Here is a 21,879-nt window from a genome sequence, read left to right on the forward strand (position 1 = left end):
GGATCCCACTGATGGCAGCCGAGAGCGACTTCATGTTCCGTGACATCAACACTCCCATCATTGCTCTTCCAGCAGGAGGTTGATCAGAATGTATATAAGAAGCCATTCAGATACAAACAACGGGAGTCATGCAGCTGCAAGTGCATCTTAGAATGCACAACAGCTGCGCGCATGACTAGACATCAGAGTGTGACGTGAAGTTGAACATGAGTTCAAACCAAGCAGGAAGGCACAACCGCAACAACTTCCTTACCCAAAACCGAGCACACTTCACTCCGTCAACCAGCATGCTTCGCCGTGCCCACCAAATCGCACTTATGGACCGACAGCATGCCCTCCATCACTGTCGAACTCGGACACGTCGACATTGTTCAAGAAAACGCAGGCCATAATCTGAAGCTTGCGAGCTCAATCGACTTGAACTCCGTCAACGAGTGTGGCATTACAGGCGTGCTAGATTCACGAGCCATTAAGCATTTTCTGGCCGCACGACCGTGGATCTACTGTGCGAATAGGTTCCGTCTAATGATAAACTTGTTAGTAGACGCCAATCTGGGTCCGCAGACCAAGGAGGATCTGGTTGACTCGTTCGCTGCACGCCTCCAACTCGCTCAGGTACAGTTACCTAAAAGCATTCATGTATGGCGGATAAAGGTTGTTGACCTTCTAAGTCAGATATGGCGACAGCTGACGCTCTCCGCCGAAACTGTGGAAGTATCACCTGTCGACCACCTGGGTTCTCGGACGATAACCGTAACTCTCTCACACGTCGATACGGAGGCCGCCCATGTACGCCAATGTCCGCACAAGCTGGGCGTTGGCGTCCCTCATCACGATATCAGGCCTCCCGAGGGCATACTGAGCTATCAGCTAGACAGTGTACGTCTTACTTGCCACGTTCGAGACGATCAAGTCGAAAGCCTGCCGCCGTATCAGCGTGAACGCGAAATAGATGAACTGGGTCTCGAGGCACTGCTTGAAGATGACAATGCGGATTGCGAGCTGCTTGACTGGGACAACTCGGTTGTACCATTCCACGAGTCTGCCGCCGGGTCTGACTTCGACGAGGTTCGGGCTGACCACTTGTCGTTCGATGGTGCCGTCGACTGCCTCTTAACGAGAGCAGAACTGTCGGACACTCATGATCTGCCCGATGTGCCAACACTCATGAAACCCGCAAAGCCTCGAAATGCTCCAAACTTGGACCGAGGGGATGGAGGCGTTGGCGCAATTCTCCTGCTTATCGACTCTGCTATACGACTCGCAATCGCTGCAAAGCCACGCGGCCTCCCAAAGGGCATGAGCGTCAAGCGCAGTCGAGGCTTCAAATGCTTGGCAAACGTCGCGCCAGCTGTATGGTTACCGGGCTACCTTCCTGCAGTGTCCAGACGTGCACATTTCTTACCTACCATAAGCCATGCTATCTTGGGCGTGACTAGCAGAGACGCTGACCGTAAAGACTTTGCGTTAAGTACAGCGCAACTTGCAAAACATAGCAACATTCATGCGGTGCAAGGCACTATATCTCCTTCGCAGATGCTGTGGTTGATGCTTCAGCAAAACGTCCTGGCCAGCAACGCTGCCCGCCTCTTCTCTGTTTGTGCACAGCAACCGGCTCACAGAGATAAAACAGAGGTGGAGATACGGCCGATATTGAAAAGTACATGCAGCCTGGAGGAGTCGCTTCAGGGAGGGTACGAGGCTGGCGTAAACGAAGACGCTTCGGCTCGCGGGATCGAGACGTTATGGGGAGGTCTTGACGTCTGCCACAGTAGTAGTCCGCCTCTCATGCCATATGGGCTAGCAGATGAGCTAGCGGGGGAGATAAAGTGGTAGTCCCCTGTCGCTACTCGTTCCTGCATGTCACGGGAGACGGGCTAAGCTGCGCTCAGCGGTGCCAAACGAAACACAAAAACCATGCTCCTCAACAAAAAGTCATGGGAAAAACTCTCCCGTGCAGGCTTTACCTCGTGTGCCACGAGTGGTCTAGGCCGGGTTGTCGCAATAAAGCTGTACCTTTGTCCGTCCACCACATTAAATGGACGACTTGGTTGCGAACAACATCTTCCACGCTCCGTTCATTTACCACTTCGTATCGCAGGACTCGAACGGATTTTGGACACATGACAATCATTTAGGTTCAACAGATGCATTTTGTTTTGCGCATGCTTGACAGAACTCTAGTGGCCGTGACCCGCACGTGGCGTACATCACCAGTTCTTCTCTACTCGGTAAAGTTCAAGTCTCCACAGTCCACCAGACGCTACGCTACGCCGCGGAATCGTTCCAATAAAGTCGCCTCTCCCTGAAAGTAAATCTCGTTCGTCTGCGAAACTATGGCGGTTCAGATCCTAGCATCCATACTGCCGGTCACTAGAGATCTTTCTGGGTCCGCTTTTGTTCCTGCGTTTTTGTGCAGTAGCTCGACATACCAATACTGCAACGGAAGCCAAAGCTACCGGACCGGGTAAAGTGGCTACTAGCTTTCAATAGCGCCGCTAACCCCAGACGCTACGGCGTCTTGCGTGCATTGGGTCGATGCTCCCGCCGCCCGCTGGAGGAGATTGACGACATGTCTTAACGAATCGAAATCGGTTCACGGACTGGATCTGGTTGAAGTCCTTTGTGGTTGGTTCCCGAGATTTCATCATAACGGCTGCGCGTCAGAGGTGCATCGGTTGAGAGATAGTCACAGCTTCTCCGATGATACAATTGATCGCCAGGAAGGACGCACAGCGATGGTTACCGTGGCCGTGAAGCGTAGGTCGAGTGCTCCACTGTGCGCGAGCGCAGAATCCATGCAGCCATAAGGCGCGGAAGGCGTGGTTGGAATTCGCTTAGCGCAATATGCAGAATGGACAACCAAGCCGAGTCCAATCAGGCCCATCGTGGCAAGCGTAACCCGGTAGCCCCAATGCGGTTCCAGGCCCTGCACTTCCCGCTGTCTCGTCTGCATGGCGGGTTTGCTGAAAGCAGAGGTATTGATAGAGCCGCCTACGAGACCTGTCACACACTCATATCCCCGCGTTCATCCTGCTCCCTTCGAAACTTCACTGCGGTATCTTGGCATCCATCGGTCTGCTTCAACTCGATAGCGCAGATTCAGCATTACGGCCAGCTGCAGCTCTTGTGCTTTGCGCGTACGCGAGTCTGCCCAGCATCCCCTTGCGCCCGCCATTTCATACTTCGCGCAGACTTCGCCTCTCTACGATAAGCTCCGGCTGTGCGGTTGTTCCAACGTTCGAAACTTCGCCGCTCTTTCGGCGACTGCGGTACTATCAACTCACTACTGCTCCTGGCCTTCGACTATGTCGTAACTGAAGCTTGAAACGTCTATCGGACCGAAAGCGGTCACGACCGTAGCATTGTCTTACTTCCTTCACTTGAGCATCCTGCCACGCGTTCCTCGCCTCATGCTTCCACAACCACCTTTGAGCATCCATCAACCACTGGCTCCTGAGCCCTGAGTTTACCGAAGATGTCAGCCAACGACATGTATCCCCTGCACACGCAGATCGAGAGTCATTTCAACCCTGCCATTGTCGCCGCGTCCTATTTCGCCAGTCTCTGCGGCTGTCTACTCACGATTGAGATGCTGAACCGACGAGGCACGGCGCTTGGTAATTTGCGGAGTTGGTTCGTCCGCCGTGGTCGCGAACCGACTTTTATATGTACTGACAATGATGCAGGCTAGAGTCTCTAGGATGCGCAATATCATTGGGCTTGGTAGGGATCTGGTGCATGCACTTCATCGGCAATCGAGCTATTATTCTTGGAGACGGCACGCCTGGCATCCAGCTGGTCTACAACTCCGGCTACACTACACTGTCTGTCTTCCTACCTATCATCGGACTTACACTTGCCTTCTCTGCAGCAGAAATTCCAACTAAATCGAAGGTCTTGCACTGGTCGCTGCTGGTCTGCACCGGTATCTTCGCTGGACTGTCGGTTGTTGGGATGCACTACATTGGCAACTTCGGTATCGCCAACTATAGGCTTCACTATGTTCCCCGGTTCTTGACAGCTTCAGTCATAATCGCCATCGGCGACTGCATGCTTGTGCTCGTACTTTTCTACAACCTTCGTGAGCAGTGGATCAGCTCATGGTGGAAACGGCTCGCATGCGCCTGCTTACTTGCAGGTGGTGTATCTGCGATGCACTTCACAGCCTCAACCCAGTGCATATACATTCTGGAAAGCTACAACGGCCTGCATGCGATCCACTCGCGGAATACACAGGTCGCCGTTGCTGGAGCGCTCAGCGCCGCTGCATTGATCGTTGTGATCGGTGTCATAGCCTTCTCGAGACACCGCTCGCACGTCCTGAAGACCAGATCACAAAAGGTCATGCTTGCGTGCGCAATGTTCGACCCCGAAGGCCGCGTGCTGGTGACCACAGAAGGCGTGCTACCAGCTCGCGAAATCACGGACAAATACCGCCACAGGACCTTCAATGAGGACTTTAACACGGCTCATCCGGTATTTCAGTGGATCTTCCGGGTGAGTAGGAACTGGGCAGGCGTTAGCGAACTCATACCGCGAATGAGGAGCCATCTCGCTGCTATTAGTGCTGGCGGCGAAGACCGCTCGAAGCCTATGAGCTCCGCGTCTTCCGCCACCTTTTCTACGGAGCCCTTCAACGACTACTCGATCATCTTTCGCGAACGCTTCTGCTGCGCCGCGGCAAGCTTGGCAGCAGCCATGCATATTCCGACAGAGCGGATTGGGCTGCTGTACGACAAAGTCATCGACACTGGAACTTTAAACGCGGAAGACCGCTCATCGAAGCGTGCTACGGTGGCTGTCTTGCCTGTCGGAGACGTCGAGTCTAACCACTCATTACATCTGTTTGGAAGAGGCCAGCTGCTCTTCCTAACGCGCCAGCTCAATAGTGACGATGCGGACAAGTTACTCAATGCCGGCTTTAAATTTGGAAGCATACAACAAGTTGGACGCAGCATTGCGGACACCATGCAAATCCCGGTTCCAGCACTTGAGCACCACTTCAACGGCCTCAAGCGCTACATCAACAAGCTTGACACCATGGAGAAGCCTGGGACTTGGCTGACTTTCTTTGGTCTTGTCCCTCGACCGAACTCTAAAGGCTTCGATGTCGGCGTGAAGAAGGATGACCAAGACCAGCTACCTGACGTTCAGCTCCTTCCCAATGAACCTCAGCAGTGGCAGACAGACTTCTTACAGCGTATGGACGGACTCCGGACACGCGGTGTCACGACCTTCCTCGAGGACCGAAACAACACCGACAGCCAACGCACGTTCGACGAACACCAGTTTGCTAAGGTCATACTGCAAGCAATTACTGAGCTTGCGCACCAAGTACCTGGCGACTGGTTCCGCGATGCACGATTCTTCGCTCGACCGGTCCTTGCTCATTACTCGCAAAACCAGCGCAGCCGAGGTCAGGTGACATGGATATACGCATTCTGTGTCATCGGCGACATGCACACATCGCTGGAAGTGTGCAATGGCTTGGCACGGATACCGCTCACATTCTTCAGTGCTCGACAACGGTGTTATAAAGGCTCGCCCGACCATGCCATCCTGACCCGTGATATTCACCAAGAATTCGGCCCGCTGCTTGCGCGTAGAGCAGGACCCAAGCCGACAAGGCGGAGCCTGTATACCATCCGCGACACGATGACGAGCCGCAGCAAGCTCAACAGAGCAGCGACACCGCGCATGACCCACTCCCGCAGCAGCAGCTTTGTGCGGAGCGATGGGGAATCTGTGCACGAGCTTGTCGACAAGCCCAGAAAACTGGATGACGAGGAGATGCCGCCTTTGCCGGAGAAGCCGTTGGACAGTAGCGAGAATTTCTGGGGCGGCATCTTGGTGAACAGTGAGACGGTCATTAAGAGTGACAGCAAAAGCGACTACAGCAGCCAAGACGGCCGACAGCTGGGACTTGGTATGAAGGTGGCCGTCGGGACGGCGAAGCAAGAAGACACCTTTGTGGATACCCTGATGGAAGTGACAAGGACTCGCTTTATGCCGCCGAGACTTGGAGCGTAGGAGTGTGCTCCCTTTGCATTAGATGACCTGGGACCGCAGCCTGAGGATCTCGGTCGCGTTTGGGTGTACCGATTCGCCTGGGTCGCGCCTCCCTGCCCTTCAGCTTGTACATAAGGATTGCGATACCCATTGGACATATTATGGAGTGATGATGTAACTCGGATGCGGCCTGGGATTGGTAACGGCGGATATTGCTGATCATTCACGAGTGTATGTAACATAGCGAGCAATGCTGTATTCTATCATATTCTGGGAGGCTTGACACCGTCAAGTGCTGGTGTTAGAGCATGGTCCCATCGAATTCGCATGGCGCCTGCCCCACGTAATGCAAGGCTTTACTTCATGGATGGTCACAACACTTGATTGCTAAATCAGCGCCAGTACTCCCAGTGAAATTGCTGTCCTTGATGCTGTAACAGTGAGGTGTGTATCTGATCGTGGCTGCCAAGCGCCGATAGCCCCACCGCGTTCGACCATTCCTGATTGGGATGAAATGAGCATTTTCGCAGATCGAAGCTCGTGCACGTTGGCGCAATTTGACCAGGGCCTCTTCGACTCTACCCCTTCAACCTCACCTCATGACTCAGTACTGTACACTGGGAATACCAAGTCGATAAGCATGTAATGGACTGCCGCTAATACCACTATGCTAAATTACTTAGCCGCCAACCACGGCAAACGCTGCCCGCCGCGGGGCTGTCGTGATCCACTTGTGATGCGCTGATGGCAGCGAAGAGGCAGGAAGAAGCTGCAAGTGACTATGACTCGTACCCTTTTTGTGTTGTTATCTCGTACTCCCCAGTGGTCCTACTTTCATCTACCTACATCCAATCTTTCCGGCATTGCCCTATTCATCCTCCCTACGTCCTGACCATTGGAGTATCGGCCATTGAAACAAGTCTATCCATGTCATCTTTTTGCTGGAACGTGCCGCGAATGACCGCACTGCTGGACGATGAGCCTGTCATTATCGAAGCTTGAGTCTGAGCAAGGCGATAAAGCGAGCCTCCTGCACCTTGACTCAGTCGACGAAGACACAACGCCCGAGGACGATCCATTCGCTCCGAAGCCGCTGCTCAACAAGCCCGATGAGCCGCACGTAATTCACAATGGGTTTCTCTCCGCGCCACTTACTGGGCCAGTGAGGCCTCTTTCTCCCGATACGCTCTCTAACCTCTCATTCGAGGAGTACGAACAGCTCCGCCCAGGTAGGCAAGTCCATCGAGATGACCGCCAGCCTTCTCGCTCGCCAGCGCCACCGCGCGGCTGGAGAGGCAAGTTGCGCGCTTTTTATATTCGCAACTTAGGACTGGGTTACATGCTGCTGGCGCAGATCTTCGGCACTCTGATGAACGTAACCACCAGGCTTCTCGAAGTCGAAGGCAATAATGGCAAAGGCATGCATCCGTATCAGATTCTCTTCGCCCGCATGGGCATCACGTTCATGCTGGCAACAGGCTATATGTGGAAGACTAAGACGCCGTACTTTCCGCTTGGCATGCCAGAAGTGAGATGGTTGTTGGTCGCCAGAGGGTTCGGAGGCTTTTTTGGCGTGTACGGTATGTACTACTCGCTACTGTACCTCCCGCTTGCAGACGCTGTTGTGATTACCTTCTTATCACCTGGACTGGCATGTTGGGTTTGCTCCATTCTCCTCAAAGAGCCTTTTGGTCGAGTGGAGCAACTTGCCACATTTGTCTCCCTCATCGGTGTCGCGCTCATAGCCAAGCCTTTGACGCTCTTTGCTGCCTTCAGCGGTGTTTCGACATCAGGCGATGCGCCCCCAGCAGCTGGCATTGGTGATGCAATGCCGAGCACGAATGCAACAGCTCCGGCGATGGGGTCTACGCACGGCGACGCTTCGAACTATGACAATGTCACGCCAATGCAACGTCTGTTGGCTGTCAGTGTCGCCTTGGTCGGCGTGCTAGGTGCTACCACAGCCTTCACCACTATACGCTGGATCGGGAAGAGGGCGCATCCTTTGATCAGCGTCAACTACTTTGCGGCCTGGTGCACGCTTGTGAGCATTGTCATGCTTACGGCGTTGCCTGATGTGGGCTTCCTTTTACCGGCGAATTTGAAAGAGTGGAGCTACCTTATCTTCCTTGGAGTATGCGGCTTCGTAATGGTATGTCCATGAATGAAATGCCTATGCACTCCCAGTAGCTGACGTAGCCCAGCAATTCCTTCTAGCGGCTGGGCTCGCTTACGAGAAGTCATCTCGCGCAACTAATATCACTTACACTCAAATGCTTTTCGCGTTGACCTTCGACAAGCTTGCCTTCAATCACACGCCTGATCTGATGAGTATCGCTGGTAGCACGCTGATCCTGGGCTCCGCATTGGTTACAGCAACGGTGATGACTTCTGGTAAGACCACATCAGAGAGAGCACAAATAGTGGATGAAGTAGTAGATGAACCGAGCGGTATGGCAGATGAGGAGAGCCAGCAAGGCCTAATCAGCGGGATGGCAGTTGCCGCTTTAGACGTCGAAACGGGTGAAGATCACGATCGGATACCACTGCAAGAGATCCAGGCGCGAACACTGCGGTAAAAGCGGAGCATTCGCCACTGGAATGGTGTTGAAGCATGGGCCTCAAAAGTAGGAACGAGCCGACAGCTGGACCAAAGACTGTAATGCTTCATCTCTCAAAGCTGGGAGGCATCATGCTAAGCGCAGCGTTCGCGGTTGCTGATGAAAGCCCGTAGACCAATCTCTAATCCTCTGCGCTTGCGTCACGATACGCCTCCATCGACTGGTCGAACAAGCTCAGACCACCATCGTCGCTGTCTTCGGCTGTGGACTCGCTTTCAACTTTGTCCTCGCTCAGAAAGCTAATAGTCAAGGTCGGTACCCTACGCTTCCGGCGATGCCATGGGCACCAGTTCCATACTTGGTGTGACTCCACCTTGATGTCAACAGGAATCCCCATGCGCTCGAAGCCGCCTCTCCACGCCTCAGCGGCTTGAGCGGTGTACATCGTTAAGGTGCTCATCATCTCCAACCTATGACGCCCAATTGCGAGAAGCCAGTTACGAGGGCACTCATGATGGCAAAGCCATCGCGCTTCGAACTTGTTGAGGCGGTAGAACATGGGAAGAGCTTCCTTCCGGAGAAGACGGCATGTTCGCGTCACGGCTGGTTGCTGCACTACCAACGCGTTCTCGGTGCTTGTGTCGTGGCTGCTCAAGTTGATGGGGCCGGGAGCCAATACGGCGAAATGGCAGATGCGTAGCCAGAGTTCGGGTGGGAGGTGGAAAAGGTCGAAGGTGCTTGACGCGGTGTTGGCGAAGACATCTTCGAACTCGCTAGGATAATCTTGAAACGGTAGAGCAGTGTGGCAAGTGAAGAGGTCCTCGAAATCGTCCGTCAACGCGCCGAAGTTGGCCTCCATGATCGGAGCTCTTGTTTCCGTGCTGGAATTGTGTCGTGGATGCCAGAGAGTTATGTTGTCTGATATCCCGTCGACTGCTTAGCCTTCCGTCCGGGACTCGGGTTTTGTGACTCAGAAGTTGAGTCCTTCCAGACCATTAAGATGGGTGCTTTACCGCACAGGCGTCAAGTATCCAGTGCCCAAGCCTTCACACAGCCCGGCGAGGCTGCAGCTGTGGCACCTCAGCCTCTGAGGGTCCATCAACAGCGCAAGTGACTGTAGTCATAACATGCCGACACGGTGAGTCCAGCGCAAAAGCCACAACGTAACAGTATATTGTAACTTGGGAAGTCAGTGCGAGCGCTCATCAAATGTTGCAGGCGATACCTTAGGAGTGAGTTCGTACTGTAGTAAGAGGCAAGCGCGAGCGGGGAACGCATAGTGGACGTCTTCACGAGTTGAGAAGGGAGTTGATCTACGCGCGGTATACAGAATGGTACACTCCATTAATACGCTAATTCCATGGTGTATAATCATGATCGTCAAGCAGGTATGGTCTCGGTTGTTTTCAAGCGATAGACCCATTTCTCACTCCAGAAGCCTCCGCTTCATAGCCCGTACCGCTCACGTCATGAATTCCATGCCTCTCCGTAGCGGGCGGAAGCTGCTCCAACCCCTGAGCATTCTCCATGCCTGCCGCATCTGCCTTACGAATGCCCCTCGCACCGGGCTCTAGGTACAGTGCGTCAGCCGTCACTGACTCCTCTGGAGCCTCCCAATTGGAACTCTTCAGCGGGCTGACGTGCAGGATGTACATGGTGTCAATCTCCTCTAGGGTGCGTCCTTGGGATTCGCAAAGGAAGAGGTAGACAATGACAGCCGCAGCGAACGTACAGCCTGCGAAGATGTAGCCATATCGGTAGTCAATTGCTGAGGTGATGAAGGGCGTGAAAAAGCTGATGAGGAAGTTCCAGATCCAATTGGAGGCGGAGGAGATACCCATGCAGGTGGCACGGTAGCGAGTTGGGAAGATCTCGCCGATAACGGCCCAGACGATCGGTCCCCATGTCATGGCGTAGCCTGCAATGAACAGCGCCGCAAAGACGATCATGACAATGCCTGAAGTGTGGACCTGGCGGCCCTCATTCAGCAGGAAATGTCCAACACTGGCGAAGACCATGAAACAAACGAACATCCAGAGAGCGCCGGTTATGAGAGCTCTGCGACGTCCGAAGTGTTCAACGACCCACAGACCCGGGAATGTCATTCCGAAATTAATGCTGCCGAGGATAATGGAGGTAACGAAGCTGTCAGAAAGGCCGATGTTCGCGAACACAGTCGTACCATAGTAGCTGTAGAGTCATCAGCAAGTTGGCTCAATGAACACGAGCAGAGTTATGAGACGTACAAGAAGAAATTGGCACCCGTGAGTTGCTGCAGCGCTTGGAGTGTGACGCCCAACAAGGTACGGTACGCCATACGAGGTCCGGTAAAAATTTCGTACCACTTATGCTTCCCACCACCAGCATTTTCAGCGTCAAGCTTCTCCTTGATTTCGCGCATCTCGCGATGCACCTCCCAGTGGTTGACCGGCACACCGTACGATCTAGCAATAGTAACGCGAGCCTGCTCGATGTTGCCGTTTCGGTAGTCCCAACGGGGCGATTCTCGCAAGAAGCAAATGCCAGTCGCCATAATCACAGGGAAAATGAAGCCAATACCCATCGGAATACGCCACTGAGCGGCACCAGCCGTATTGTGGGTGCCGTAGTTGATGCAGTAGGCGAGCCAGATGCCGCAGGTGATGAACAACTGATAGCAGGAGACAAGTGCGCCACGCACTTGTCTCGGAGCAGTCTCGGATTGGTACATAGGCGTCAGAACGGACAAACCACCGACGCCGAGACCAGCTACCCAGCGACCTAGCGCGACTTGATACCAGGTACGGCTGGTAGTAATTTGGACGATAACGCCAATGATGAAGACGATGTTCCAGGTTATGATGCAAATCTTGCGGCCGAACTTGTCTGCGATGGGAGCGCTGCAAAGGGCACCGATGAGGGTGCCAATAGACAGCAGTCCGACGATAGTACCTGATCTCGCATCTGTGAATGCTGGGCCTGGTGCGTTACCGAACCGGGCCAAAAAGTCATCCATCTCCAGGAAGCCAGAGATCTGGCCGGTCTGGAAACAGTCAGCGTCCGTTCTGCACTCCCTCTCCGCTAATGGCACTCACATCGTAACCGAAGATCAGACCTCCGATGCTGACAATAAGAGCCATGGCGAACACTCTGAAGGTGAATAGCCGGACTCTCGAATTGTCGACGTCCGCCTTCTCGGCGAAGGCAGGGTCTTCCGGGATAACACTGGCATTGTTGCGAGGCGTCTCATCTCCAGACAATCTACCATCAGCCTGCCCTGCATGTTTTCCGCCCACCCGGTCACGGAGAGCACGAAGAGTGTTCATCGGTCCCCCACGTGAGAAGACGGAATTCACCTTTCAATTAAATCTACACGAACGTTGACAACGTGGATAAGCAGGAAGGAAGGGGAGGATATGTCGTCGGATCACCCTACCAATCTTATACCGCGCATCAAATATTACTCAGCGCCTCAGCGTCGTCATCGCGCCGTTCACGAGCAACGGCCACGAGATCAGGTCATGGCTGTTAAGCGTGCCGGCTCTACCGAGAGGATGAAAGACCCATAGAAAGACGTCATTGTGTGAAGTTTGAGTGAGAGAGGCGGCTTGAGCGCGGGCTTGGCAGCCTATGCCGGAGAATGATCGGGCCGTTCGGCTTCGAACAAGGTTGGCGATCACGAGTGGGATGAACGCGGGATGGCGACGAGCTATGCTTTCGTAAGGCGCGTTGTACTTCCGGACCTTGTTGTTGATAGCGTTGTCCAGGGGCAGATGAGGTGGCTTCAGCTCGGCCACTGTGGACTGGACATACCCTTCATAGACAGCCGGATGTTACGCGTAGCCAAGTAAAACCATCTTCTTCCCAGCTGACTACTTCGCTCTCATCCGTCCAAGTTCCGCCCATACGTACGAGAGCACAGGACAGACTCACCCAGCATGGCCACCAGTCTTCCCAAACTGACTCGCGATGCTGAGCTTGAAACGCTTTCTTCTCGCGCGGCCGAGAATGTCCGCGACCCAGATCATTGGGCTCCGCTGCTGAAAGCGCTCTCAAACCCATGGAGCCGGACAAATACCACCGGCACTATCATCCTGGGCATAGCAGAGAACACGCTGATGCACCAGGAGCTTGCCGAGCACATTACTTCCCACTTCACAGTGTCTCCACCAGAGCATTTGACCTATGGTAACGGCCCCCAGGGCTCGCCTCGTCTCCGGAAAGCCCTGGCGAGCTTCTTTAACGCCAGATTCGAACCTCTGCAACAGACGAAGGCGGAAGAGTTCATCGTTACGGCTGGCGTGAGTGCCGTCATCGACGAGCTAACGTGGTGTCTGTGCAGCGAAGGCGAGGGCATTCTGTTCCCAAGACCGCTGTATACGGGCTTTAGAAACGATCTGCCTATTCGGAGCCGAGGGAAGGTTGTGCCTGTGAGCTTTCGGAGGGAGGATGGCGGTGTCGTGCTTGATGACCTCTTTGATGCGGAGGCTAACCTAAGATGCCTCGAAAGAGGCTTGAGTGAGGCGGAAAAGGAAGGGACGAAGATCAAGGCGGTGATGATTACGAAGTATATATCAATTAGTCCTTAATAAGGTGAGAAGCTGACGATGTATAGCCCGCATAACCCGCTTGGAAAGTGCTACGTGTGTCGTCCGACCTTCGCTCGACACGAACATCAAGCTGTGTGCTGACGAGCAGATAGCCGCCTGCTACCATCAAAGCCATAGCCTCCTTTTGCGCCAAACACAACCTGCACTACCTGAGCGATGAGATATATGCAATGTCAACGTGGCGCAACCCGAATTTTCCAGACGCAACGCACTTCCACTCCGTTCTGTCGGTAGAACTAAGCCATATTATCCGGCCAGAGATGGTTCACGTGCTCTACGGAGCAGCGAAGGACTTTTGTGCCAACGGTCTACGGCTGGGCGTGTTACATACGCGAAGCGAGACACTGAGGCGAGCTATGATAACAATTGCGTAAGCAGTTCCAAGTCATGCTTAACCGCTGTTATGCTGATAGTCACACAGAACATTCGCCTGGGAAGCGTACCTCATCCAGGATTGCTGGGCACGCATACTGGAAGATGATAAGTGGCTAAAGCAATTCCTCACTGAGAGCCAAAAACGGCTGTCAACTAACTATGGCACCTTGACAAGCTTCCTGGATCAACACTCGATACCCTACTACAAGGGCGGCAACGCTGCAATCTTCTTGTGGGTGGATCTGCGGCGCTGGGTCTTGCAACAACCATCTCGAGGCGTTGAGGGTGCAGCTTCGGACGAGGCTGAGAAGACGGAAGACGCCATCACCGAAGAATGCCTTAAAGCGGGTGTTATGGTCGCAAAGGGCACCAACTTCGTACCCGAGGAGCTCGGCTGGTTTCGGCTCACGTTCTCTACGCAGAAGGAAGTTTTAGAAGAGGGATTACGAAGGTTGACTGAAAGCTTGAAGAAGTTCGATGGGTAGCTTATTGTATATGCTTGCACCCGTTCGCCCGTCTCGACTGTGAAATGTAGTCTATCGTGTCCCATGGCAGCAGCGCGTACGCTTACTGCAATTTCATCCCACATATGATCGACGCCTGAATGCATGCGTACGGTTGTCGTAACCAGATTTAGCGCTCGCCGGGAATATCATTACGTCGTGTCCTCGCCTCTGAGGCACATACTCTCAAGCCAACTGGCCGCCAACATTGGCAGCCAAATCACCCTCCTTCTCACCGTATCTCGCCTCCTTTATCTGACCCGCCTCGTCATCGTCGCTCGTGAAGCCATACTCGCGCGCCTTCGCATCGATTTCCTCGTCTGTCAGATACGGAAGCTCGCGCGCAGCGCGAACGTACGACATGTTCTCCAGGTAGCCCTTGGCGAAGATGAGATCGATCTCTTCCAGGCTGCGTCGCCGGGTTTCCGGGTAGAAGAAGTAGATTATCGGAACAAAGCAAGCGTTGACGACGGCGAAGAAGAGGTAGGTGCCCCATGGTGCGGCGGTGACGAAAGGAGGCGTAAACATAACAACTATAGACATGCAGTTAGCTCGGGTTGGATGTTTCTGATGCGGTATGTCAGCCTTACCAGTGAAGTTCCACAGCCAGTTACTGATCGTAGATACAGCGTTGGCCTTCGCGCGAGTCTTGAGCGGGTTGATCTCAGCTGGGTACAGCCAGGGCAGTGGCAGCCAGGTAGCACCGAAGAACGCGATATAAGTGAATAGCCCAACTGCAGCACCTTTGGCTGCACTCGGTGTGCCCGGGATGAGCGCCCCAAATACTAGGACCATGGACAAGCATTGGCCAATGCTACCAATGATGAAAAGCTTGCGCCGGCCTACGCGCTCAATAATGAACCATGAAGTCGTCGCGAAGATGGCGTAGATGACCATGTTGACACCACCGAGCAGAAGTGCAAGATTGTGACCGGTGCCGATGGTCTCCTGAAAGAGCAGGGGGAAGTAGTATATCACGGCGTTGCAGCCACCTATCTGTTGGAAGAACTGGCTTGATGCGCCGAGCACCATCCGGCGGAAGTGCTGGGTCTTGCCGCCAGTAAACAGGGCGCTGTAGGGAGTGTTGCCACCGATGTGACCGGAAGCGCGGATGCTGTCGTTGATGATGCCGGCCTGGAGCTTAACCTCTTCGTCTTCACGGTGGGTGCCACGGAGAGCAGCGAGTACGGCTATGGCTTCCTCGTGTCGCTCGCGGGTCAATAACCATCGAGGCGACTCCGGCAGCCATATCATGGTGATTGCGATGATAAGTCCAAAGACGATCTGGAAGGCGATTGGAAAGCGCCAGGTAAGGTTTGGAGGTCCGTAAGACGCACCGTAGTCGATCCAGTATGCGAGTAAGGTGCCAAATGCGATTATGCCACCCTCAATGCAGATCAAGAGGCCACGGTTGTTCGTGCGGGAGCATTCTGCTTGGTATGTCGGAATAGTGGAGGTGTTGATTCCATTGCCGATTCCAGTGACCGTCCGACCAATGATGAACTGCGCAGTCGCATTCGCACCGGAGAAGGCTGTGACCTGGATTATGACGCCAATGATCATGATCGATGCGCCGAGAATAATGGCGCGCCGTCTCCCAATTGCATCGCCGCACATGAGCTGGAAGATCGCCCCCAAAAGGCACCCAACCTCGTATATCGCGGTCACGAAAGCCTGCCATGTCGAATTGTTCTTGGTCTGTGGGAAATAATTGTTGAAATCCTCGCCCGTAATGATACCGGACATCACACCTTGGTCATAACCTACGAAACGTCAGCTACACCCATGCTGGAAAGGCAGATGATAGAACATACCAAAGAGTAAGAAGCCCGAGGTTGCGATGACCGAGACGAGGATCGACAGCTTCGCGCCGGTCAAGCCAGCAAAGTGCGGCACGCCATGCTCATTGTCGCTGTATCTCGCCTTCAATACCATGGTGTTTGTAGGCCTGCCTTTGGCCGAGACGCTGCTTGTTGTCTTTGTCTAGAATGAGAAGAACACTGCGCAGTACTGGAGAGACCAAGCTTGCACACTGGTGATGTAAGAGTATGGGGAGCGGAGTGAAAGGGTATCTGGAGAAGATAAAATTGTGGGAGACACTGCGGGTTTTGTAACAGGCCTTACCGCGCACCTCGTCGTGACTGTCCCCATATAACGAGGCATGGTGAGGTCCGCAAGCGTATCCGCCATCCCTGCACCCCGAGAAGAGGTAAGGCTCCGACGGGGCCTGCGTGCAGACGCGAGACGGACAGAGGATCAGCTCGGAGATCTCCTTACGTTTGCCGACGAGTGAAGTGGTCAGCTCACGCCTGAGGGCGACCATGTGGGCTAGCAGAGATGAAAAACGACGTCACAGATGCTCCACCGTTTCCACCAAACGGCGACCCTGAGACACGAAGTCCGCTGTAGCGTGAGAGGCTGGCAAACTCAGGGCAAGATTTGTTGGCAGTGTTACGGTGGCAGTGAGTTACGGCAATGCGGTAGGCAGTTTGGCGGTCGTGTGATAGGATACACTCGGCGTAAGTGCGAGATGAGGTGCTGTCGGTGCCTTCACGGACTTTACCCCAGTTACAGATTGGGTTAATGGAAGAACCTTGGCAATTATCTGCAAAATAGCCTGAGCGTTCCTGGGTTTGCTTAATCATTCGAGCATTGTGGTTGGAGCAAAAACCAACATGCAGTCAGAGCAAGCAATGGCACAAAGTAAGTTTCGCGCCACGAGAGCAATAGTCGAGCTTGCGGTGCCGTTCTTGCGGCCCACCAAGTGTGAAGCGTTTCGAGGAAGCATCAATATCGTTGACCACCTACATTCGATCGTGTATCAACTGGGTATAGAACGCCCTAGTATCTCCGGTGGCATATTACAATCGTCCACGTTCAGTCATTTACCGGGACTGGAGCATCAAAGGAGACACCATCTTCTTTCGCCAAAGCGTTCTTCCAGGCCGCCTCCATGTCCGGGTCTGTTGTCTTTCCTGCCCCAGATGTGGGGTTCTCTTGCTCAGCTGTACTCGAGACGCCAGTGCCACTCAGCCCCGTTATGCTGTCCGCGGCAGCTCTCTGCCCAGATCCAATAGTTGAAGCAAGGCCGTCAAACAGGGTTACGGGTAAAGAGGCAGGATCTTGACCTCCTTCCTGCGGTTGAAAAGGGCCCGGCGAGACCTCCGGCTCCCGTTCCGCCAGTTCTTGCTCGAAGTTGCTCGAGTAGATCACCGCCGCGAAAGCGTTCAGATCGTGGACCTGGTCAATGGCCGCCAGATACTCATTACCTAACGACCCCTGAGCAGCTACGCTGGCCATAGCATCAAGATCGCCGCTGCCGGCTGCAATAGCATGTGCTTGTCGACAAAAAATGGGTAGCACGTGCGCCAGCTTACATTTGGCGTCCGATATCTCACTGATTCTGCCGCCGTCCTCAGGAGACACCGGGACCCTGAACGACTCCAGGGCGATGCGATGGTCCACAAGCTGCGAGTATGCCGCGTCGATAATGCTCGTCAGCACTTGAGCGAAAGTTGGTGAGTCGACAAGGTCCGAAGTCTCATCCAGCAATCGTCGCAAAGACTCATTGATGGTATCGTCGGTCGCATTAGCGGTGGCTGCTAATGGATCCATTTGACCCTCCGCATATGGCGACTCCTCGCTATCAGACACTGCCGCTTGCCGCACGACAAAGCTCTCCTGCTCCGCTGGTGGCAGTAGATACGGTAACCAGCGCATCTGCCCGCGAGCTTCTGTAGTGGCGCCCTCTACCTTCCTTCGGACTTCCATCAACAGACTGCTAAGTCGATCTAGCGTAATGTCTTCCCGAATGTTCACGGGGCCAAACACTTCCTTGACAGCGGCCATGACACGTTCCATGATTTGATTACTACCACGATGCAACAGCCACCAGCTGAATGTAAGATATTTTCGGTTCGTTTCTAGATCATTTCCGTAAATGTCATCGTAACCGTCATCGTCTCTGTTCTCTAACGATATCCTTGAAGATTGCTGGGTCGTGGGTGGCGACGCCAGCGCCACTACCGATGAGATATACGTCCTTCGGCCCAGCAGGTTCAGCTGTATCCGAGTAAGTATGGTCAGTAAGGACAGTGTGTATATAAGTGTCAACGCGCGCGCGATCGAATTGATCTTCATATCCTGCCATAACTGCGCCTTGCTTCGCTTTGGTCGCGTTGACGCACCGTCCGGGCCTAATGAACTACCAGCCATCTGACTGGCGTGCACATAGCTACTGCTTGATAAGCTTTGCCCATCTTCGTTCACTACACTGGGCGGTACTGAAGGGTATTCGGTTGATGCTGCTTCGGATTGCCCTAGCTTTCTCAATCGCTCTTGCCGCTCTTGCTGAAGTTGTTCGCTGATCTGCTCAACCGGTAAAGCAGTGATGATCTCGTCACGCAAGGTTGGTAGCAGGGCAAGGACGGTGTATGTGCAGTCCTCTTGGTTTTGTTCGAATCGCCTGCGGAGGCTAATCGTTCTATATCAGTCAAGGTTCCTATATGATGCCGGCTATGGCACATACTTGTCCTTCGCTACACGATCCTCGCTTGAGCGCTGCCGTGCCTCCTGGATCTTCGTCCATACGTACTGCCCAGCGACGTAGCCTGCACCAATGACGCCGGCACCGATGAGGAGGTTGGTTCGGTTCTTTCGAAACCAACGGCGAGTGGCAGCAATCATCGCATCCTCGTTGCCTCAATTCTGATGGCCGTAAAACCTGGGAAAGTTGGTCTACGGATATCGTTTACTGATCTGTATGTCCATTAACCGAACGACGGACAAGAGAGCACGCGATGAAGGTGTGGCTGGTGGAGCTAGCTCATCGGCCGAGGCATTAAGAACAGGCTGTATGAATGAGTGCCTTAGGCATGCAGACAACCATGGACAGTTGCTGACCTCGTCTCATTGCTCCGTATGCCTCTACACATTTTTGGAAAGTCCAACCCAGTGCTAGACGAGTACTCCGTTAGCATGCACCAACAATTACGGAGTAATGGTCTCTGAGGCCTGCGCTGTTGCTCGTGTTCCACCAGGGACTGTACGCGTCCGTTTGTGACAGGCGACTTGTTTTGTCCAGAGGAGGACCGTCCAACAATGTCTCGAAGACTATACCTCATGCTGGTGCTTGCACGGCTATACTTTGCGCTGCAGCCGAGCTACGTCCACCCGGATGAGCACTTCCAGGGGCCCGAAGTCATCACCGGTATCAATACGCATCCGCAACTCATGGCTCTTGATTAGGTCTGATGCAAGGTAGGTGACATCTTTGGCTGGCCAGTCTACCGGACATGGGAGTTCACATCTGGCCATCCGATCCGGAGCATCTTCCCGCTATGGCTTGTCTACCGACCTCCGCTGACAATCTTCAAATGGATCTGTCACGGCCTGGGCTACCAAGCAGCGCCGATTGACGTCTTCTACGCTCTCCGGTTGTTCATGTTCCTACTAAGTTTCGTCTTGCAAGACTGGGCACTACATGAATTGCTGCTCGAAACCCCTGAGCGGTCCCTTTCGCTGCTTCTCGTGGCTTCGTCCTATGTTACTGGGACGTACCAGATGCATACCTTCTCCAACAGCATCGAGACAATCATTGTGCTATGGTGCTTGGTACTAATGCGGCGTCTGCAAGCTAACAAGGACCATGTCCAGATCAGGCTGTGTGTTGCGCTGTCCTTCCTTGGCACTCTAGGCGTGTTTAACCGTATCACATTTCCTGCATACTTGGCGGTCGCGGCCGCGAAGACGCTTCCACATCTTGTGGCGAAGCCACTACGGCTTCTTCCCCTCGCTGTTGCCGCCAGCCTTACCGCAATGGTGGCAATTGCCATAGACACAGAGTTCTACCGCGGACACCGGGCCAACTTCACGTCCAACAGCACCTCTATCGTCTGCACTCCGTGGAATAACCTTGTCTATAATCTTGACGCAGCGAACCTGGCACAGCACGGTTTGCATCCGCATTGGCACCACTTAGTACTAAATCTGGCGCAGCTGATTGGCCCAGCATACCCGTTGCTGCTCACAAATGGTCGAAAAGACACCTTGTTTTGGTCTGCTATCGGCGGCATTGGAATTCTATCCTGCTTTAAGCATCAGGAAGCGCGCTTTCTCACCCCTGCAGTGCCGCTCCTGCTTTCTGCGATCAAGCTACCTACCCGGCGCGCACCCTCGTGGTTGTATCTCTGGGCAGCGTTCAACATGGTTGCTGCAGTCCTCTTCGGTATCTATCACCAAGGTGGCGTTGTTCCGGTGCAGTCATGGATAGGCAAGCAGTCTAATGTCTCACATGTGCTGTGGTGGAAGACATACAGTCCGCCGCGTTGGCTGCTCGGCACCACTAACGTTGTGATCAACACCACAGATCTTATGGGCATGCCTGGAGACGGCATGCTTGAGCAACTGGCGCATGCCGCCGACTGTCGCAATAGCACGAGAAGAACGCTGCTTGTTGCGCCGCTAAGCGCTACGTTTTTGGACGCATACACCGATTCGCATGTTGTGATGGAGGGGAGCACGTTTGCTCTGGATCAGATCCACCTTCACCGTGCGCATATTGGACTCGATGACCTTGACTGGGGAGAGGATGGGGTGTGGCCGACTTTGCGCCGCGTTGTAGGGCGCAGAGGTCTTGGCATTTGGACGGTGCAGAAGGAGTGTTAGACACAGAACTTTCCGCCCATGGTGATTAGATCAGCCGCCGAAAAGGCTGTGTCCATTACCACTGCATATCTTTGGCACGCTAAGGTCGAGCGAGATGCTCTGGACTGGCCGATAAAATCACATACTCCTCATCGTCGCTGCACTTCTGCCTGCTCTGTCAACCACCGGAGCCGACAAACACTCCGGCTCCAGCACAATCTTCCAAATGGCCGGTTCTTATACGCATCCAGTCGCTTTCACCGCCGTTTTCATCCTTGACAGCTCCAGGACCCGCAAGGCCGGGCAGATTCGGCATAGCGCCACTCCTAAGGTCCTTGCCTCTTAGACCTGGTAACGCGTCTCCGCCCACGCCGCCACCGCCCATGTTTGGCATTCCCTGCGGCAACCCTCTATCCATTGGTGCGCCTAGGCCAGCTCCGGCACCACCGAAGACTCCGCCGCCGGGTATCATTCTGGCCCTCAGTCAGCAGGAAGCACGATTATGTTAAGCTTCACACTCACCCTGGTATCCCTAGGATGCCTCCAAGTCCACCAGTACCTGGACCTATGATGAAGATCAGCATCCTCATGGATGCAGGTTCGATGGCCGGGCCTAGATGACTCACTTGCCATGAACCCGCCGTGAGGGCCACTCATACTCATGCTAGGTCCGAAAGCCCCGCCCATAATGGCACTGGCTTCAGGCGGTAGACCCATCCATGGTCCGAAAGATCCTCCCCTACTTAGCGCTGCCCGTCTAGCTTGCTTTGCCATAACCCGCTCTCGCTTCGCCCTCATTTGCTCTTGCTCGGCTGCCATTTGATCATGCTTAGCCTGCATTCTGTCCTGCCAACCAGTTCGCGGACTGTCCTGTGTCTGTGTTATCACAGCCACGGGTGAGTGCGACATACCACCACCGCCCCTGGCGATTGCAAAACCTTCGATTGGGAGGCAAGTTGATGGTGAGATCATCATGCTGGCTCCCCAGTCTGGAGTGCTGGCTGACGGTACTCCGCCGAACCCAAGCGGCCCTTCGAGACCTTTAGGCATTCTTTCCGCCCTTTTTCGGACCCAAGCTTGACGTTCACGATCCGGCCTACCATTAAAGAACATGACGCCGGTTGTGTTCCACAAAGCGCGAGTCGGAAAATGCTCAGAGACTTGGTTAATGCGCTGAATTGCAAGCATTTCGAA

At 54.0% G+C, this 21,879-nt stretch overlaps 11 protein-coding genes across 11 annotated transcripts; 6 read left to right on the forward strand and 5 right to left on the reverse strand.

Moving 5' to 3' along the window:
• The first annotated feature begins 81 nt into the window (after window positions 1-81).
• On the forward strand, window positions 82-2,121 carry BAUCODRAFT_575591 (uncharacterized protein). The gene has a single exon (XM_007677699.1). It carries the CDS (start codon window positions 331-333, stop codon window positions 1,834-1,836), a length of 1,506 nt encoding a protein of 501 aa, XP_007675889.1. The 5' UTR covers window positions 82-330; the 3' UTR covers window positions 1,837-2,121.
• A 647-nt stretch (window positions 2,122-2,768) lies between these two features.
• On the forward strand, window positions 2,769-3,346 carry BAUCODRAFT_458771 (uncharacterized protein). Its single transcript, XM_007677700.1, has one exon. It carries the CDS (start codon window positions 2,855-2,857, stop codon window positions 3,212-3,214), a length of 360 nt encoding a protein of 119 aa, XP_007675890.1. The 5' UTR covers window positions 2,769-2,854; the 3' UTR covers window positions 3,215-3,346.
• Window positions 3,347-3,493: 147 nt separating this feature from the next.
• BAUCODRAFT_122015 (uncharacterized protein) lies at window positions 3,494-6,033 on the forward strand (the record flags this gene model as incomplete). The annotated part of the gene is made up of 2 exons (XM_007677701.1): window positions 3,494-3,636; window positions 3,690-6,033. 2 exons carry the CDS (start codon window positions 3,494-3,496, stop codon window positions 6,031-6,033), a joined length of 2,487 nt encoding a protein of 828 aa, XP_007675891.1.
• Window positions 6,034-7,168: 1,135 nt separating this feature from the next.
• On the forward strand, window positions 7,169-8,390 carry BAUCODRAFT_40060 (uncharacterized protein; the record flags this gene model as incomplete). Its single annotated transcript, XM_007677135.1, has 2 exons — window positions 7,169-8,164; window positions 8,217-8,390. Coding segments are annotated over 2 exons (1,170 nt in total), but the record flags the coding sequence as incomplete, so codon positions are not given.
• Window positions 8,391-8,754: 364 nt separating this feature from the next.
• BAUCODRAFT_147644 (uncharacterized protein) lies at window positions 8,755-9,432 on the reverse strand (the record flags this gene model as incomplete). The annotated part of the gene is made up of 1 exon (XM_007677702.1): window positions 8,755-9,432. One exon carries the CDS (start codon window positions 9,430-9,432, stop codon window positions 8,755-8,757), a length of 678 nt encoding a protein of 225 aa, XP_007675892.1.
• A 494-nt stretch (window positions 9,433-9,926) lies between these two features.
• On the reverse strand, window positions 9,927-11,141 carry BAUCODRAFT_33299 (uncharacterized protein). Its single transcript, XM_007677101.1, has 2 exons — window positions 10,820-11,141; window positions 9,927-10,763 (listed from the first exon to the last, which is right to left on the reverse strand). The coding sequence occupies exons 1-2, from the start codon at window positions 11,134-11,136 to the stop codon at window positions 9,980-9,982; spliced, it is 1,101 nt and encodes a 366-aa protein (XP_007675291.1). The 5' UTR covers window positions 11,137-11,141; the 3' UTR covers window positions 9,927-9,979.
• A 1,133-nt stretch (window positions 11,142-12,274) lies between these two features.
• Window positions 12,275-14,022, forward strand: BAUCODRAFT_107204 (uncharacterized protein; the record flags this gene model as incomplete). The annotated part of the gene is made up of 5 exons (XM_007677703.1): window positions 12,275-13,119; window positions 13,168-13,195; window positions 13,255-13,532; window positions 13,584-13,791; window positions 13,846-14,022. Exons 1-5 carry the CDS (start codon window positions 12,491-12,493, stop codon window positions 14,020-14,022), a joined length of 1,320 nt encoding a protein of 439 aa, XP_007675893.1. The 5' UTR covers window positions 12,275-12,490.
• A 204-nt stretch (window positions 14,023-14,226) lies between these two features.
• On the reverse strand, window positions 14,227-15,975 carry BAUCODRAFT_23853 (uncharacterized protein; the record flags this gene model as incomplete). Its single annotated transcript, XM_007676955.1, has 2 exons — window positions 14,227-15,803; window positions 15,855-15,975. The coding sequence occupies 2 exons, from the start codon at window positions 15,973-15,975 to the stop codon at window positions 14,227-14,229; spliced, it is 1,698 nt and encodes a 565-aa protein (XP_007675145.1).
• Window positions 15,976-16,498: 523 nt separating this feature from the next.
• BAUCODRAFT_107211 (uncharacterized protein) lies at window positions 16,499-18,836 on the reverse strand. The gene is made up of 2 exons (XM_007677704.1): window positions 18,569-18,836; window positions 16,499-18,514 (listed from the first exon to the last, which is right to left on the reverse strand). The coding sequence occupies exons 1-2, from the start codon at window positions 18,724-18,726 to the stop codon at window positions 16,918-16,920; spliced, it is 1,755 nt and encodes a 584-aa protein (XP_007675894.1). The 5' UTR covers window positions 18,727-18,836; the 3' UTR covers window positions 16,499-16,917.
• A 304-nt stretch (window positions 18,837-19,140) lies between these two features.
• Window positions 19,141-20,706, forward strand: BAUCODRAFT_69211 (glycosyltransferase family 22 protein; the record flags this gene model as incomplete). Its single annotated transcript, XM_007677313.1, has 2 exons — window positions 19,141-19,249; window positions 19,304-20,706. The coding sequence occupies 2 exons, from the start codon at window positions 19,141-19,143 to the stop codon at window positions 20,704-20,706; spliced, it is 1,512 nt and encodes a 503-aa protein (XP_007675503.1).
• Window positions 20,707-20,863: 157 nt separating this feature from the next.
• BAUCODRAFT_23856 (uncharacterized protein) lies at window positions 20,864-21,873 on the reverse strand (the record flags this gene model as incomplete). The annotated part of the gene is made up of 3 exons (XM_007676956.1): window positions 20,864-21,158; window positions 21,208-21,250; window positions 21,312-21,873. 3 exons carry the CDS (start codon window positions 21,871-21,873, stop codon window positions 20,864-20,866), a joined length of 900 nt encoding a protein of 299 aa, XP_007675146.1.
• Window positions 21,874-21,879: the final 6 nt, after the last annotated feature.

The sequence above is a fragment of the Baudoinia panamericana genome (assembly GCF_000338955.1).
Source record: "Baudoinia panamericana UAMH 10762 unplaced genomic scaffold BAUCOscaffold_5, whole genome shotgun sequence".
NCBI lineage: Eukaryota > Fungi > Ascomycota > Dothideomycetes > Mycosphaerellales > Teratosphaeriaceae > Baudoinia > Baudoinia panamericana.

Coding starts and splice junctions, on each gene's coding strand:
- BAUCODRAFT_575591 (XM_007677699.1), top strand. CDS start 331: ATGCCCTCCATCACTGTCGAACTCGGACACGTCGACATTGTTCAAGAA.
- BAUCODRAFT_458771 (XM_007677700.1), top strand. CDS start 2,855: ATGGACAACCAAGCCGAGTCCAATCAGGCCCATCGTGGCAAGCGTAAC.
- BAUCODRAFT_33299 (XM_007677101.1), bottom strand. CDS start 11,136: ATGGGTATTGGCTTCATTTTCCCTGTGATTATGGCGACTGGCATTTGC. Junction 10,764..10,819: donor ACGGGTGCCAATTTCTTCTT/GTACGTCTCATA, acceptor ATGACTCTACAG/CTACTATGGTACGACTGTGT.
- BAUCODRAFT_107211 (XM_007677704.1), bottom strand. CDS start 18,726: ATGATTGCTGCCACTCGCCGTTGGTTTCGAAAGAACCGAACCAACCTC. Junction 18,515..18,568: donor GATCGTGTAGCGAAGGACAA/GTATGTGCCATA, acceptor TAGAACGATTAG/CCTCCGCAGGCGATTCGAAC.